Source organism: Thermobia domestica, chromosome 10 (genome assembly GCF_964235325.1).
Source record: "Thermobia domestica chromosome 10, izTheDome1.hap1.1, whole genome shotgun sequence".
Lineage (NCBI taxonomy): Eukaryota > Metazoa > Arthropoda > Insecta > Zygentoma > Lepismatidae > Thermobia > Thermobia domestica.
Genome location: NC_137463.1, coordinates 24,118,518 through 24,138,118, shown reverse-complemented (window position 1 = coordinate 24,138,118; position 19,601 = coordinate 24,118,518). Strand labels below are relative to the sequence as shown.

The 19,601-nt window shown below is 34.8% G+C and overlaps 1 protein-coding gene across 1 annotated transcript in view; it reads right to left on the bottom strand.

The window, feature by feature from the left end:
• The window catches only part of LOC145662375 (LON peptidase N-terminal domain and RING finger protein 3), a 68,032-nt gene extending 57,101 nt beyond the window's left edge, over window positions 1-10,931 (bottom strand). The window contains exon 1 of the mRNA XM_081727891.1: window positions 10,050-10,931. Coding sequence (XP_081584017.1) covers window positions 10,050-10,644 — 595 coding nt within the window. The 5' untranslated portion in view covers window positions 10,645-10,931. The remainder of the gene's footprint in view (window positions 1-10,049) is intronic.
• Between the last annotated feature and the right edge of the window lie 8,670 nt (window positions 10,932-19,601).

The following is a 19,601-nucleotide window of genomic DNA, read 5'->3' as shown; positions in this document are numbered from 1 at the left end:
GTGCAAATACTTTTTCTTCTTCTTCTTCTTCTTCTTCTTCTACTACTACTACTAATACTACTACTACTACTACTACTACTACTAATAATAATAATAATAATAATAATAATAATAATAATAATATTAATAATATTAATAATAATAATAATAATAATAATAATAATAATAATAATAATAATAATAATAATAATAATAATAATAATAATATACGACTTTTAAAATTGAAGATGCTTTAACGAAGAGTTACAGATCTTATGTGTAAATATTACGTTTTATCAGTATGTTCCAATATTAGAAACTATAGATATATGAATAGTATTTACTGCTATAAATCTTTCTTTTCTCCCTCTTTCTCTCTCTCACTGAAAAATCTAGCAACCTTATATTCTCTAAATTTAATCTTTTGTGTTCGCAGTTTCTCGTAAATTCAATTTAAAAAATAGTTTAGCTCACGTTAAGAACTTATCCCTTTGTGATGCAATTGTCTTGGAAGTGCTGCTGCGTCTTAATGAAATAAAATGAAATCTTTAAATTTTACGTCCCATGGTTAATGCCGGCTAGGCTAAAGAAATGAATAAAATGCCTGAATGAGGAAAGTGGGAGGAAACGGGAGAACCCTGAGAAAACCCACGCACGCTCTGTTTGTTCCCCACAAAGTTCACTTGGCGCGAGCTGGGATCGAACCATGGATCCCATGCAACAGAAGTAAACTCTACCACTGAGCCACCGTGGCCCTCTGCGCCTTAATGTAGAAATATGCAAATTAACGCATAGCTGTCGTGTTATTATGCGTACGTTAAATTAAAGTTGACTACACTTTTTTTTAGTACCTGTGCTATATTACACGTGGATTAGAGTGAAACCAGAGCATAAGAATAGATAATCCACAAGAATCGAACTTGAAACCGTACAACTACCTGTTGTTTACACAGAATAAAATGAATTTATATAATTCTAAGTAAAGTTATCGAATTCTGTTACGTCTCACGGAAAATTTCTTCCCACGAAAACATCACTTTTAAAAATGTCTTTACACAACCCTTTTTATATAATAGTTATCAATTTTATAGTTTGTACACCAATAAAACTAACTTCTTGTTTTTTTTCTTGAAGGACTATATCGACGGGTGACATTATTCAAGCCAAGAATGGGACAGTTTTCCTGTGCCTCCTAACTGACAATAGCAAATGACTAACCCTTTGTAACGGTGATCAAGTTTTGACACACTGACTGACACTCCGCGCGTGGTCCTAATGACCTTCTGACAGTTTTACTGCCGATAAACAAAGCTGTTTTAGTTTATAATTCTATGATACTTTAGTTATATTGATGTATTATGTTCACGTTATATCGATAATAAGTAGGTTGTAACTATTATGTGGTACGGCAAATATGTTTATTTTCACTCAGTACGCTGTTTATTCAGTAACTATGAGCGTGGGAGAATGTATGTCGTGAACGTTCACACGAATTTCAATACAATAAACGAGTATGCATTTCCTCTGGATGTTTTTATTGATATTATATATATATATATATATATATATATATATATATATATATATATATATATATATATATATAGAGAGAGAGAGAGAGAGAGAGAGAGAGAGAGAGAGAGAAAGAAACTACACATTTCGTTCTCCATAACCCTTTAAATTCAGTGTTTATACGGAAATAAAATTGTTTAGAGCGGGGCCGCGGTGGCTCAGTGGTAGATCGTTCTCCTCTGGTGCGTGAGGGCCTTCGTTCGATCCCAGCTCGCGCCAAGTGAGCCTTGTGGTGAACAAACACCGTGTGTGAGTTTTCTCAGGGTTCTCCCGTTACCTCCTACTATATTCATTTCTGCTTTCCTGAATGCCTGTTGTTTTAAAAAGAAGCAAAGGTTGCTTTAATATATTGATAGAAATTGGCAAAAATTTATCGACTGCTTACCTATCTTCCAGCATTAGCTTGAATTGGACTCTGTTTTAATTTTATTGAATGATATCTACATACTAAATTTGTAATTTAATACTTCAGTTTTAGCGTACTAATTATGATACGATGACCGTAAAATTTTACATGCAAATACATTTAAAGCAGGGTGGATTGATTTAAATCAGTCTGATTTAAATCACGATTTAAATCAAGATTTAAATCACTTGATTTTTTTAATAAAAATCGTTGATTTAAATCGAATTCAGAAATAAATTAATTTAAAGTGAAAATAAGTAAAATCCAGTTTCTGTTCTGTTATTTCGACTATGGAAGTTAATAATCATAATACAATGAGACTCAAATGTACAGTAAAGTATGAAAACAAGTGTCATGCAGAGGATGATTAGGGAAAATCCCGTTTTGAACAGGTAACGGAGCAATCCTGCTTTCTTCTTTTCGTAACATTGGGTTTGGGTTTTAAAATCGTTAACTATTCCAATGGGGAAATCACCATCGACATTTAAGACGAAAATTCTTTTTTGTACGTGCCTGTTTGTTTGTTCCCAGATAATAGGGTGTATTTAGAGGGGTCCTATCCCCTCTCCATTTTTTTAAATTTTATAACTTTAGGCGAAATTTATGTATTTCATGTCGCAAGCTAGTTTTGAGTTTTTAAAAATAGGCCCCTGCCAAATATCAGTAAATTTTGTGGGAAAAAAAAAGTGTCATTTTGATAAACATTGCTGTACTTTTTCTTTAATGTGTAACCTTTTAAATTATATCACCTATTTTTAGGTAATAGGGTAGAATTTTCATTATTCGATTAAAAAAGTACCAACAAGGCTGTTTACATCGTTTTCTTCAAGACTGGAGGCATTTTGGAACACGTTACATATGCTTTCACGCCTTTCTGCGTTGAAGCATAGTGTGTGATAACGCCATAAATTTAAAAAGGTATTTTTTGTTATGCGAATTATTGTTTGGCGGGTTACATTTTACATTCAGAAGACAAATTTTGCACACTCGTCCAATGCACCTCTTAGTAATTTTCAGGTGTTTTCAGATTTCTGCGTGGAAACAGCGGGGTCCAGAGGGGCAAAAATGTTTAAAAAAGGATATTTTTAACAAAAATAGCTTTTTTTCGTGATTTTTAACAAAAATTCCTTTTTTCGTGATTAACCCGGCCCAGATACGTGACGGAAACATTTGAAGGGTACCGTTTGAAAATTTGTTTTATTATGAAAAGAATAATGTACAAATCATGATCCTAGGCAAGGTTGACTGGTTTAAACCAGCTGGTTTAAACCAAAAAACGAAAAATGTTCGTAAAAGTGTAAAATAAGTGTTCGTAAAAGCTTGATGAACACACATTTGTGGGTTATCTCGTTTCACTCCCGTATACTATTCGTATTATACTCAGACCTAAATTCCCCATCCATTGCTCAAAGAGATTATACTACAAAAGCAACTTTTTTTAAAAAAATATATAAGTTTATGAATGTTTCTTTTGTGATTTCTTTATAGTTTATCATTGTTATGCAATTGCAATCAAAGAAATTCTAAATAGTGTTTCGTTTTAATAATGTTTACTATTGATAAAATACATTGAAATGCCGTACTTGGGGGGAGGGGTTATACAAACCCCACGAGAGGCATTTATTGAAATCAGAAGTATCTTTTGTAACTATTTATGTATAAATGGGTCAGAGCCAAAGTGGACGCAGATAATTCGTATCTTTATTCACTTTTCTTGCTGATATGCAAATTAAGTCCTTGTATTTTTTTTTTTTTTAAATTTGGACTGATAAAAGTCGTAGTGAACTAACTTGGACTAAATTAGTTCTACTGTACTCTGCAGTACTTTGAAATTGTCCATATGTCATTCTGTATAATGGTTTCACTTGTGCAACTGATTATCTTTTTTCCTTCTCAAATGACTCTTGACAATTACATTAACAAGTATCTAAAGATCACTACAACGCATTTTTATCAGGAGTCCTTCGTGAGTGAGTCGGCAGACGTATCGCATTTGTGGCCAATTAGTCCCGGTTCCGAGTTCAAACAGCTCTCGGATGTAAGCCGAGAAGTGGTTTGGTTTCCACTTTGGGCTTATGCGACCCCTTCTAGCATAATCCGGTTGTTGCATAATAGTGCCAAGGCGAAAAAAACTTATTTCTGTCCATATGTGGTATAAGTACGTAGAGCAAATTATTTAAACCAAAAAAAACCTGGTTTAAACAAAAAAAAAGGTTTAAACAAAAAAACGTATTTTGTTGTTTTTTTTTTTTTTTCAATAAAAATCATGGTTTTTGCCAACCCTGATCCTAGGATAAATAGGGATGTCTAAGGAAATTGTTATATTACCTCCGGGTCATCTGGGGCATTATGGGAATGTTCTTAGCTCATTCTTAAATAGTTTCCTCACCCTTACTACTCAAGATATAAGCTTCAAATATTCCCCGTAGTATTTCCCAGTTGATTTCGAGATCTGTGCGTTAACACAGGGGAATCCAGAGGGGATCAAAATTTAAAAACAAAAGAAAGAAAAAAAAGTTTTAAAAAATGCCGATTACTCTCAAAATTTCCCGCTTCATGGACATGATAGGGAAATGTGAATGTTACAGTTTCAAAAGCTGTTCTATTCTAAAGAGAGTGATGTATGTACCATGATTCTAAGATAAATAGGGATGATGCTGTAGCTGCTTGACTGAAAGTCTATAATTTACCTTTAAAAAGAGCCATAATTTAAAAGGGTTAAGAAACATTGTTTGGAATTGATATAGGTTAACTATTGGGGATAATTCAAAATTCAACCCCAATACTTTCACTTAAATGGCATAATTAGCATTTAATACTAATTCCTAATGCTTTTTCTTCAGTTCCCGACTTGTATTATACGAGGAGAAAGATTTGATTTAAATCAAAAAAAATCGATTTAAATCAAAAAAATCAACAAAAATGATTTTTTTTAAAAAAATCATGATTTTTTTCCACCCTGATTTAAAGTAATAACAGGATTTTCCCAATGGCTAGGGCGGGAGTTTCCCAATTTATACATAACCCTGTATAATTTATATATAACCCTGTTTACTTGTGTAACTTTATTTTTTGTCCTTTTGAAATGGCTCTTGACAGTTATATTAACAAGTCGGCTTATGATCTTTACGCCCTAGCCATTGGGAAAATCCTGTTATTACTTTAAATGTATTTGCATGTAAAATTTTACGGTCAATGTATCATAATCAGTACGCTAAAACTGAAGTATTAAGGAGTACTCAGGAGTCCTTCGTGAGTGAGTCGGTAGATGCATCGCATTTGTGACCAATTAGTCTCGGTTTCATGTCCAAAATGAACAATTTCTCTTGGATGTAAGCCGATGAAACGGTTTGGATTCCGCTTTAAGTTTATGTGACCCCTTCTATCATAGCCTTGTTGTTGCATAAGAACACCAAGGCGAAACAAACTTATTTCTATCCATATGTAATATAAATAAATTAAAATTATTAAATTTAAACCAAAAAAAAAAAAAGAGTTTAAAGAAAAAAACTCTTTTTCATTAAAAACCATGGTTTTTGCCAACCCTGGGATTAACATTCTTATGTAATACCGAGGTTATCAAGAAGATTATGTTTGTTTAAAGTGACATCTGAACCGCTGCTTGGTTTACACTTGAAAGAAGGATTGTGGTTCGACCGAGAATTGAACATTGGACGCCTTGGTTAAAAGGTGAAAAGGAGATAAAACTAATGCAGATCTTTTGATATGTGGAAACATCACCATGAAGTTCACACGATTTAAAGCATTTTTCGTTTTTTTTTTCTTTGGTTTAAAAGTTTAAAAAAAAAAACAGCGGTTTAAACCAGCCAACTCTGACCTAATTATTAGGATATTGCTACCTGCCGTCTCCCTTAGATTGTAATGTTAGTACATTCGTCTGTTAGTCCACACAATAACTCTTGAACGAAAGCGTTTTTGTTGTTGTTCCTTTTTAATAGACAGCTACACTAATTACCTGGGCCGAGCTCGTTAACGTAGTCAATCCGTTAAAAGCTTCACGGGTAACAGTGGCTCTAACGGTGATTATCCATAATCCCATTTTAAAATCTATAGCATTCCCTAGCTTCTATGCAACCTAGGCCTACATAATAGCCAAGAAATGTTGGTAACCTGACATAAAAGGATATACAGAAAAGTGGTTATCGATATCGCATGCATGGAACTATACGCAAAGGTTAGTTGTTTAAATTAATGTGCTTCCCACCCAGAGATTAAAAGTCTTTTTGTTTGTTTGCTTGTTTAAACCTCAAAAAAATATTTGTGAAGTTTACTTGAAGTATGAGTCTATACAAAACCTAGTGTATTGTTGATTGACATCAGTTTAACCTCATACGTACAATATATTTTTTTGTTAAATCTTAATAAATATTAGTGATTCTGTGTTCGATTCCCGCGTTGACACACAACTTTCAGTTGTAAACTAACATCGTAAAGGGCAAATAGTGCTAGAGCAGCTACCAAGCACCCACCGCGGGTACGGAAAATCACAAATAATGGTATTGGGACTTACCAGAAATCAAACAGAGTTAGTCAAATGAACTCACTCAAATCTAGTCAAGCCACAATCCTCCGTAAGTATAAAGTTAAGTTTAGTGTACGCGTAACAAATGCACTGTACTACAAGATGCATATTAGCAACTCAAAGCTTCGCCAAATGCATTCCTATCGCCATAATAGGTTACATGCATGGGCGGAGTTAGGAATTGCCTCCTGGAGGGGCAGACCTTCTGTCTGTTGGGGGGCACGGTAAATACAAATGAGATTTGATGGATCTTATAGGAGGCATTTTTATTTTTTTTATTTTGTCAAAAAGTTGGAGGAGCAATGCCCCCCATAGCTCCGCTTATGTTTACATGAATCTATTTTATCTAATTTCAAACTTCGATAACTGAAATACTACACTACATTGTGTACCAAAAATGTAGAAACATCATGGATTTCTCTATGTTTCATGTTTAATTAGGTACAGATACATTTGAGTACGGAATAAGAAGTATTTGTGTGTGACTAGAGTTTTTCTATTTCAAGTGTGACCTTCCTAGCGCTGCTGTCGATGTCTTCCCGTACCTCCCTCGAAAGAGGGCGACAAGTCGCTTTGGCCGAAATTCTTCAATAGTTGGATGTGGACAGGGTTGCCACATTGACTGGCCACACTGTCTTGTTAACCATTCTAAGGAACCTACGGTCTTCACTCGCCATGACCAAACGACTGAATGACAAATTAACAACACAGCTGAGATCATTCACTTCTTTTCAAAAACCAGAGGGAAGATTTCCTCCGTAAGACAATGGCGGGGATGGGGTTGAAGCATGTTTCACATATTTTCCGAGGGTGCACCACGGACGACAATTTCGAAAATATTCTTAAAAAGTCTCCAGGTTCTCGGAACACCCTATATTTATAATACAGCAGCAACATCAGATATCAGACGCTTGATCAGTCTGGGTATAGAAGCTGTAGTTAACACATATAACACCTATATAACTTCAGGTTCGAGGATACTCTGGTTTAATCTTAGCGGATGATATTAGTGGTAAATAACATCTAGCCATTTCCCACCAATTCCTTATCATAATTCATTTCTAATTATTACTAACTTTGTTTACCTTACTGGCTGTGACCTGTAAAGTAAAGCTAAAGAAAAAAAAAAACTTTCTTTTGCATTTATCAGTCGTCCTCTTTGTTCCTCGATTCCTCAGTGACTTGTTTTAAGTATCTCGTCTTCACACCATAAGAGCAGTTATGTAACTGTTAATATCCGATTGCAGTATCACAAGACACATACACTCAAGTAAACGTCACTTGCTCCTCTTTATTATTATCCTTGTATGGGAAGCAAAAGTAGGTTGCTAACTGTTATTTATTAAATTATATGTCCGATTATATTTGCTACTGAACTCACGAAAACAAAAGACAAATCTTGTAGGAGAAACGATAACCAAGGTTCAAAATAATTATTTTATTTTACTCCATATCGGTACTTGCGATTACCGTAAACCACTGAAAAGAAATCGCCTAAGTTTAAATAATGTTAACTTTTCACTTGGACATGCTTATTTCAATAGAATTAAATGGAGGTTTAAGCTCAAACAGAAATTCATCTTGAACAACTATTTATGTGTGTGGAGGATGTAAAATCCACGCTACATGTAATCAATTGAATTATAATTTGCTTAGTGCTTACCGGGTTGCTTCAGAGGAAAATTATTAACGTGGTTAAATGATTATCGTTTTTACTTTCCCACAAACATACCTTTGGCTCAGACACCACATTAGTTGTGTATATTCACTTCTTATAGAGCCTGGATGTAAATCTACAAGATAGTCTACAATGAACAGTCCCTCACCTACGAACATGTTCCGAAAATGAATTCAAATTTATCTTATGACTGCTAACTCAAAAATTGTGCTCCATCAATAGAAATACACATGTTCCCTCGAACAAAAGATTAGAATTATACGACTGGGATTGAAATTTTTACTTATTTATACATTAATTTATTAAAGAAAATATTTTTCACTCTGAGTGTAGCGATACTGTTTGATAATTTATTTTCTATGTATGTATTTATTTTTTGGTAATTGTGGGGTTTCGTGTTGTTTACGAGAATTTGTGTTCCATCTTTTTAAAAAGGCATAGCGTAGCAATCCAGGCACATTATTATCACATTAAGTACTTTTCAATAGATTAGTTCGACTATTACCTAAAATATTAAAATCGAAGTCTATATATGTTTAAAATATTTCAAATTTACTTACTTTACTAGATTTTTTACTGGTTAATAGATGGTACGATGGTACTGCCACTTTCCCTGACTCGCTGTCTGTTTACATTTTAAGTCAAACTGCTTCATATCAATGCCGAACTGAGATGAAACTGAAATCTGGAAATGGAATCCAGTGTCACAAAAACCAAGGACATGCCTCGTTAATTTTTTTTATAAATATTCGGCAAATTAAAAAGTATTCTGTGAACGAAATGCATCTGTCTGCATTAAATAGATTCAGTTTAAAGCGTCACTCAAGCTGCTATGCTATATACGACGTGGGTCTGCAGCTTAAGGCGGAACCCAAGGCATATGAGCTCCCACCGGAAATCGAACCGTGGACTCCCAAGCCGAAGGCGCATACTATCCACTTAGCCAAAAGGGACCTCATCTTCAGTGATGTTAGATTTGCTTGCATGCATTAGTTTCAAAGCTTCTTTACAAGACACGTATTCAAAGGAGACATTCAAGGGCTCAAATCCACTCCCCAAATCCGGAAATACCAAATATTACACTGCAACTAGGGCTAATAAAAATCATTTCTTGTCCTCGTGCATACGTATACTTGTTAATTTTAAAATTTTGTTCTATTTCCTTCAAAATTAAATTTTGGTATGGAGGTTATTTAATCTATGTCGCTGAATATACCTATGCAGATTTCTGCTGTAGGTTACATCATCGATTTTTTCTTCTTTTTTATCGATCTATATCAAACTGGTGAAAAATACATATACTGAAAAGTATAACAATGTATTGAAGCACATCACAAACTCGTAACAACTGTCAAAAGATATTGTGCTTTATTTGGTTGATTAATGCACTTAAATAATGCATTTCTCTTGTACGGTGAACCTTTGTCCAAACCTCAAACATCCCTGTCCGGATTTCTTGTCCCTTTCCAGATCAACTATTTCAGTAATATTCAAAACTAAAATGTTTCTTTTTATCGTATTTCGACTTGTAAACTTATTTATCAACTCTGCATGTCAAGACCCTCGAACAATCATAAGAAATCTTAAAAATCACACAGTTCCTCTAAAAATAGCTACCGGTAGGGATACGGAACTGGGATTTGCTCTGTAGATTATAAGATATGGATGATGTAATGAAAATTATAAAATTGCACATAGACAATCACGATCACCACAAACTGACAGCTTGGAGCGAACCGCACCAGAGACGAACTACCATTGAACTATCGTGCTCTTAAGAATATATAATTGTATAAAGCTTTAAAATAATCTCTTTAAAAGTTTGCAAAAATATTTTCTGAAATAATAAAATATTAATGAGCTGTACTCACCATAAAGTGCAGCTTCATTGAATTTAGCCAGAGCCGCTTCTAATTCATTTCTTTCAAGTAAACCGCTTGCTTCCTCCCTGATTTTGGCTGCTTCAAGTTCACCACTCCACCATTTTTCAACTAAACTTTTAATTAGAATGTTGGTTTCGATGTTTTCGAGGTTCGAACCGGTGAACCTTTGTCCACACCTCCTACAAGCCTTTGAAGTATCACTTAACAGACACCTGCGACAAAAAGTGTGTCCACAAACAGTTGTCACCGGTTGCAGAAGAACACCTTCACAAATCAAACAACACATAACATTATTATTATCCATCTGTTGTTTTTGTTGACTTACAGTTGAATCACCACCCACAATTTCCAACAATGCACTCGCAAGATGTTTTAATCTGTCATGGGGCACATTTCCAACGCGGTAACACTGGGAATACACGTCTAACGCTTCACGAATTCTCCCCGATTTGGCTAACGAATCACCGTAACCAAAATAAATATCGAAAGATTGGTGGCCCCTATCTTTCAGACACCGCTCATACATTTCAGCTGCAAGTCCATAGTTTCTATTTAAAAATGCATCTTTTGCTACATCTGCCATGCTTACTATTTATTAGATTTGTCACTTTTACACACTACAACACTACATCCTTGTTCGTCACAAAACAACAATAAACATTTATTTTCTTTTGTTTCTCATTGTTGCATAGCTTCAATGCTTTTTGTTAACACTCACATCTCCCATTCCTTTCTCGCACCACTTCACTAGCTCAAGTGATTGCCGTTGTTATGCACAAGGGTACAGACACAGCAAGAGACGCATCGCAGTTACATAAAGGTCACGTTACTTAGCGGGACTTCAGTCATTGGCCACAGGTTGGTACGTCACTAGCCTCGCGCCAGGTACAGCCCCTTTGTTGCATCTCAAGCAAGCGTACAAGGTAGCCAACTAGTACCCGTGAACTCTAAAAAACGGTCATAAATTTTATGAGAAAACTAAATTACTGAATCGTGTCTCATTATTTAATACAATGAAGTGTGGGCTACGTACACTGTATACACATAGACCTAACTAGAGGCGGCTAAGCCCCCTAACAAAATGTTCTTATTAATTTGCGCTAATGTAGTACACAAAATGCACCTTTTAGGGTAATTGTTAGTTGTAGGCCTAATTGGAATTAATTTAATTTTTAACGTGTAAGTACCTGAGAGCACATTATCTTCAAAGATCAAGGTCATGGGTATCCTCAAAAGAGCGAAGTGGTGAAATTGAGAAAATACGTTGTACGTTTTTTTTAAATATTTGATTCAAAATATAAACGTATAATAATAATAATAATAATAATAATAATAATAATAATAATTATTATTATTATTATTATTATTATTATTATTATTATTATTATTATTATTATTATTATTATTATTATTATTATTATTATTATTATTATTATTATTATTATTATTATTATTTTAGGATATCGACTGCATGTATAGCTTGTATTGCTGGTGTATTTTGCCTTCTATTAAATATAATCCAAGACTGTTGTATAGGGTTGCATTTATCATGTGTCTGTTGTCTAGGCGCACTTGTGGCTATGTATGTTGTTTGCTGTCCTAATAAACATTTAAACTTATTATTATTATTTTAACGTTCATTTACAGCATTAAGTCTAAGTGAGACGTGGATCTACACCTTAGTGTGGGATCTGAACCACTTAACTTCTCACGACAAATCGAATTCGGTTCTCCCGTGCCGAAGGCAGGGACGCTAACCATATAGCCATAAGAAATCCCTTTCTATTGGTCCCAGAGGTGCGGAGAAGGATCTAAAGTACCAAAGCCAGGATTACAAACCATGCAACAAAGAGAATTGTGTAATTGTACACCATGAGACGTAGGTCTGAAAACACCCTTTTACGTTGGAAACTGATACAAGAATCGATTCGAAGAAACTTTCGAAAATGGCAATCAAGTAAGAGACCCACCTGATCCCAACTGGGATTATCATAAGGTGCCATCAAGTATTGAGTTTTATTTATTTATTAGATAGGGAAATGAGTGGTGTGACATCAATTAACGATATAATTCAAAAGGAAAAGCAACAGGGTCATACATGCATACAGGGAATCCATAGCGTTATTTATAACTTTGATAAATAATGCAACAGCTTCCCTAAATTTGTTCCGCGGATCCCCAGAGGTCCGCGGGCCACCAATTGGGAAAAAATGCTATAGATAATATATTGGATTTAGTAGTACTTGGTTGGGAACTACCATAGTGAATGCTGTGTATATAGATAAAAACTTATTGTTTGTAATTTGATATTTATACACTATTTAATCCCTACCATTTATTGTGATGAAAATCAAATTTGAGAACCATATTTACAGAAACAGGGAGTTGAATTTGACATAGTAAGCTACTAGTGATAGGTTAAAGAAGTCGTTTTCAACTGAGTGCTCTTTGACGTCGATGTTTGTTGCTCTCCCTGTCAATAAAATACACAGAGAGGGGAAGGAGCAGACAGGTAACCTCCTGATATGGATAAACAATAGTGGGAACAACAAGCAAACAATAATATTGATAGTGTAGTAAATGGTTTTGCACGTATATTATTCGTAGATTCTGACTACACATGCTCCGCCATCAGTTCTTTATTCTATTTCTTTTATTTCATCCTATCCTTCCCTTTTCTGTGCTATTCTCATATTTATGAGAGCGCTCTCCTACGTCATGTGTCGGGCTGTTAGAAAGGGCTAGACTAGAACTTATTATCCTGTTAGGATACTGCACTGCGTAACTGATTAAGTTAAGTTGGTTGCGTACAGTGTCAGGCGCTACAGTGTCGAATTTATCCAGGTACCCTGTTTATGCACTTTCGTTCGCTTTACTGCTTGGATTAGTACATTGTGAATTTTATGTATTTATTTATTTATTTTAAATGAAATGAAATTAATCTTTCACTTTAACGTCCCACGTTTATGCCCGTTAGGTTAAGGGAGGTGGATGATTAAACCAAGAGAATGATGATGGAAGAATTGATGGAATGATATGGTAGGAGGAAACGGGGGTACCCCGAGAAAATACACAAACACGGTGATTTTTAGTTTAACGTCCCACAGATATCCCCTTTAGGACAAAGGAGACGGACGGGTTGATTAATGAAAGTGAATGAAATTTTGAAAACATGATTGTACCATTCTTATATCATTCGAATTGAGTGGTTTGTTTGTACAGAAATCTCTAGTTCGAGTGGTTCCAACTTCCAGTTCAAATGAGGCATTGAATTACTATTTTTCATTATTTTCTTTGGCCTATACTAGGAGAAGTATCTTGCTCCATTATGAAGTATTTTCCGTTCGCCAGTTAGCAACTACTGTTCTTTAAAAAAAAAAAAAATCGCTAACGCTCTAGCCTTTGGTGCGAGCGGTCCCGGGTTCGATACCCGGCGGGGAGACTCAGTCGAGAAAGTATAAAAGCATTTTCAGGTCAGTCATGCTGAGTGAGGTTTTCCTCATTCACGGCAGGGAAATGCCCGGAATGGTAGCTAATATACAGGTCCCAGGCCACTTCTTTCCTTCTCTTTCCTCGGACAGTGTGATCGCCGGACCTCACACTTCTTAGATGACGGGCTAATATGCATAGATGACGAAAGCCCAGGAACCTAATTCCTGATCCCAATTCAGACACATTCTCTAAATAGTGGTGCCAAGTTACTTGAGGGTTACAGACCCACTTTTTAATTTTAAAGGAAAACTCCGGACCTCATACCTTTAAATTTTGGTATCTGCGTAGCTTTACCAGAAATCGAACCCGAGATCATATACAGGGTGGGTAAATTTTGTAATATATTTTTAGTTATTTTATTTGTATTTTCGTTGAAATTTGCATTTTTATTCATCTCTGATGACAATACTCAGGCGTATGTCCAGAATTTGTGAAGGAAAGGGGAGGGAGTTATAGCCTCTATCAACACGTTGTATCGGCTCCTCGCAATATTTATATAATAACTTTGAGATACAACATTAATATACAAACAAGGTTAAGTATAAAAACAAATTAAATGAATGATGAATAAACTGTTAACAGAGATATAATGAGAAGATACTGTTAACAGTGGCGTATTTGGGGGGGGGGATTCCGGGCTTAAGCCCCCCTCCGGAAATCTTACTTACTATAGTAAAGTATATGAAATATTTTGCAGAATTTTCACATTTTCAGGCAAAGCTCCCCCCCCCAAAAGTTAGCAAAGCCCCTCCCAGAAACAAAATCGTACATACGCACGCCACTGACTTTTAACATCCAAGAAAGTTTAAGTATAAAGACTTTAAGGCACTGAATGATGAATAAATTGAAAGATTAGAACGAGGCTTAATTCAAGCAAAGGAGAATACCTTAAATTAATTTTCATGTTAATCTTTTATTTACTCAGATAGTACGTATAGATTTTGAAAATTTGTTATTCTTTTCAAATTTGTTTTGTTTCGCTTTGTTTTGTATTGTGTTGTTTCGTTGTCTGTGGTTTCACCTTTCTTTCCTCACCCCTTCCCCTCCCTTTCCCATTCCACTGTTTTTGTCATAAGAAAATAAGTGAATGGTGCAAAAATAAGGATAAAGAAGCATTGTTGTGATGATAGCTCTGTTTCGGTCAAAATTTTCAGGTGCCGAAACTGAAAGATCGCGGTCTGAGCAATGTAATAATAATAATAATAATAATAATAATAATAATAATAATAATAATAATAATAATAATAATAATAATAATAATAATAATAATAATAATAATAATAATCATAATAATAACTTTGAGATACATCCTGCTACTATAATTTACAATGGAGGCATTGTCAGTTAACAAAGAACAGTAATTGGCCTTCACGATTGGTCTAGAGGATAGCACGCGTGTCTTAGGTGCACGTGATCGCGGTTGAGTTTTCCGGTGGGCGTGGGAGAGTATTGGATTCCATCTTAAACTGCAGGTCCCCGTCCCATACAGCTTTGGTACTGAAAAAGGGAAACTAATCTTTTTTTTAACAAATAAACAGCAATGGGAAAAGAGATAAAAGAAACTAATCCTGGGCTTATTTCAAGGTATAAGCAAGACATTCGCCTGATGGAACTGGAGAAAACCTGGAAAATCTTTAGTCATGCTTCTAGATGTTGAGTACGAAGATAAGATTGAATTTATAAGTCGCACATTACTAAGTCTTACATTGACAGCTCTAGGTCTATGCTAAAATGGGGATTAGGAATTAGATTTCTGGGTTTTCGGGTTCTATGGCCACGTTAGCCTGAGAGATTATGTAACTCGGCGATCACACTATCCGGGGAAATGGAAGGAAGAAACGATTGGGAAAGGAAGCAGCCTGGGACCTACATGTTAGGTACCATCCCGACAGTTGCCTGGTATGAATGAGGTCAGTCAGGATGGCTGACCTGAGGAAGCTTTTACACTTTTTCGAACGAGTGTCCCCACCGAAAATCGAACCTGGGGACGCTCGCACAAAAGACGAGAATGTTAGCGACTACACTACGCGGAGCCATCATATGCTAAGACAGTACGATACGATAGGATGAAGTAGGATAGGGTTGCCCATGTGAGAAGTCAACATGACGTGACAGAGCTCTTCCAGTAGAAACATACACTTTCCGAGACGTGATATCAAATATTTTCGAGACGAGACAACTCCAACTGTTGTCTCCATAAGCAACCCTAGATTAGCTAAAGTTGATAACAGTTCGCAGCAAATACTTAACGGACGGAGAATTCTGAATTTCACATTTCTTTTGAAATTGTTTAGTCTTAAGTCTAGCATTCAATTTTGGGTAATCAAAATACTCAGACAGACTCATACCATTCTGGTTAATATTAATGTTCAAGTTGAAGAGCAAGAGTGTAATATAGGTTGGGAGGTTACCAGGTGACGTAAGGTCCAGTAAATCATTGGACCATAAGTTGTCAATAGTTAACACCAGGGACGTACGTAGGGACTGGGTTCTGGGGCTCCGAACCTCCCTGAAATCCCGATTTTTCTGTAAATTCAGCCTAATTTTACATATTTTATAATTTATCTTCATATTGAACTTGGACCCCTTCACAAATAAATTCCGGTATACGTGTCTGGTTGACACATTCCTTTTCAGAAATATCTATAAGATATTTCCTTGATATTACTCATTATCAACTAACTATGAAATGGATCCAGGGTCTACATTAGAGATGTGTGAGAGATCTAACTAACTCTATGGCCTATGAAACCCAAAGGTTCAATGTTGCACACACAAAAGCTCTCCATTGACTTCTATCCTGAATCAACTGGATCCAGTTTCTACTTTGTATCTGCGAGATCCTTTTTAATATTGTCCTTCCATTTGCGCCTAGGTCTTCCTAATGGTAGTTTCCCGATTGGACTTCCAATTAGAACTTTGAAAGCGTTTCTACTTTCTTCCATCCTGGCTATATGACCTGCCCACCTAAGTCCCCTGGATTTGATGACCCTAACAATGTTTGGTAAACCATATAAATTATGTAGTTTCCCGTTAAGAAGTTTCCGCCGTTCCCGTTCCTCTTGGGTCCGAATATTCGTCTCAGAATTTAATTCTCAAATAATTTCAGTCTATGTTCTTCCCTCAGAATAAGCGACCATGTTTCGCAACCATATAGCACAACACGCATGATTATCGTTTTATAAGTATGAGAGATCTAGGTAGATACATTAAACAAATAGTTGTGGTAAAATCTGTAAAAGTGGGAACCCCTCTATATATTTTATTTTTTCAATAACTTTGGAGTGAATAGGCCCATTTGATTAGAAGGAATAGGATTAAAAATAAGATTGCCAGATTTCGTTACCAATGGCATGTTAACCCGTCGCGTATGAGGGATGACGACCTCGGCAATGACACTACCCGAGAAATTGGGAAGGAAGAAAAGAATGGGGTAGAAAGGAAGCGGCCTGGAAGCCATTATGTGATATACCATTCCGGCATTTGCCTGGTATGAACGAGAAAACCAAGATAAATCTCACTCAAGATGGCTAGCCTGAAAAGGCTTTTACACTTTTTCTACTCGAAGCCGGGACCCCTCGCACCAAAGGCGAGAGCGCTAGTGACTACGCTACTCAGGGTCACACGAGGTGAAACATTAACCTTTTAAGTAGAGGTGGCTACCAGACGAGAGTTGAAGATGTCTCGTCTTCAAAATGTGTTGTAAAAAAGCGATGTCTCGTCTCGGAAAGTTTACAAATTTCAATTGAAAAAACTCTCTCGTTTCGTATCTTATTCAGTTATCTGCTTGTTTATTATTAATTTATTTATATTTACTTTTTGTATTTATTTAGCCAGATTTATATACTTGTATTTATCCATTTGTCTTCATTCATATTTATTTAGTCGCATTTTTAATTCATATTTATTGTATTATTTTATTTATTTATTCTAATTTATTTGTTATACATGTTCATTTATATTTATTTATTTATTTATTTAAATTTTTCCCTTCCCTTCAATCAGGCATTTTCCCACAACGGTTAAAAGTGGCTAAAGTGATTCCCTTGTTCAAAAAAGGCAGTCGTTACGATATTAAGAATTATCGCCCTATCTCAGTTTTATCTGTATTTTCAAAATTTTTTTGAGACGATAATGTCAAATAGGATAAGGAATTACTTACGTTCCAATAATCTAATATCATTATCTCAACATGGGTTTTTAACTGGCAAATCTACTGATTCTGCGATTTTCGATTTTCTTAGTACTGTTATGCATGCAATAAATAATAATAATAAAAAAAATGGGCAATTGGACTCTTTGTTGATCTTACTAAGACATTTGACTCTGTAAATCATGATATCTTACTTAAAAAGTTATGCTTTATGGTATAAGAGTAACTGCCAATAAATGGATCGAGTCTTACTTGAAGGATAGGTATCAGATAGTTCAAATTACGAACGAAAATAATGGCGAAATGCGTAAGTTTAGTAGTTATAAAGGTACAATACTAACTGGTGTACCTCAAGGATCAGTGCTTGGTCCATTGCTCTTTCTTATTTACATGAATGATTTGACATATGAAATGTTGCCTAATAAATGTGTTTTATTTGCTGATGATACCAATGTTATTATTACAGGTAACTCACATGATATTGAATATAATCTAAACACTGCGTTTTCACGATTAAGTAACTGGTTAAGTAACAATAAGTTAGTTCCAAACAATGATAAAACTTCCTTGCTAAATTTTTATTATCCTCTTCAAAATAAATTTATTCCTTACGTAATGGTAAATAACAAAAAAGTCGACTTTTCTATTTCAACTAAATTTCTTGGTGTCACCATAAGTTCGAAACTAACTTGGAATGAGCATATTTCTCAACTTAACAAAAAATTAGGTAGTATTTGTTTCGGTCTCCGTAGACTAAGAGGTAATGTCACAACAGAGGCCTTAGTTTCGGTGTACTATGCAAAATTCCATTCTTTAATAACTTACGGTATTATTTTTTGGGGTTATTCTACTGAATGTATTAGCACGTTTCGCTTACAAAAGAAAGCACTAAGGGTTGTGTTTGGATTGTCACCAAAATCTTCTTGCAAGCCCATCTTTCGAGGACAAAAAATATTACCATTACCTTGTGCGTATCTATATAAAGTTATCTTGTTTACCGTAAGTAACAAACATTTATTTATTGAAAACAGTAACGTCCATAAATACAATACTCGATTTGTTAATAATTTGCATGTTATCCCCCAAAATTTCTCGTTTTTTCAAAAAAGTGTATATATTAACTGTACAAAAATTTTCAATAAGTTACCTGACTTTCTAAAACAAAACAAATCATATTCTATGTTTAAATCGGATCTTCACGAGTTCTTAGTAGATAAATGTTACTACTCGGTAAATGAGTTTTTTGAAGATAATGTATAAATGTTTTTTTTCTTTGTTAATTATATTATGATTGTATAAGCTTATAAAAGTCATAGTTATGTATGTATTATTTTATCTAAGTTTTTTCTATACCATATATGTAATTATTTTGTAATTTTGACAACTGTATGCGTGCTCGAGAATACTCTCAGGCAAATAAATTAATAAATGAATGAATGAATAAATAAATAAATAAATAAATAAATAAATAAATAAATTTATATTTCTTTTTGTATATATTTATTCATGTTTATTTTGTATTTACTTATTTGAATATATTTCTTTACTTTTATATATTCGTGTTTGTGTGTTTATTGGTGTTTATTTACTATATACTGTACAGTATTTGTAGCAATTTGTAATTATTTACTAGCTAAATTCCAGCCATTTTACACTGGGAACTACTAACAGTGGCGCGCGGGGTTCCTGCTTCGGTCCCTCTGCCCGACAAGTGGGCATTGAGATGGACAAATGCCGTGTGCGTGGGTTCTCTCGCGGTTCTCCTGTTTCCTACCATTTTCGTCACTTCACCAGTATAATTCAGCTCAACATCACTATCTCCTTTAGCCTTGGTGCATAGTATCAGGGAAAAAATCTGGAAAGAAATCTCATATAATTTATATCTGAATGTATCA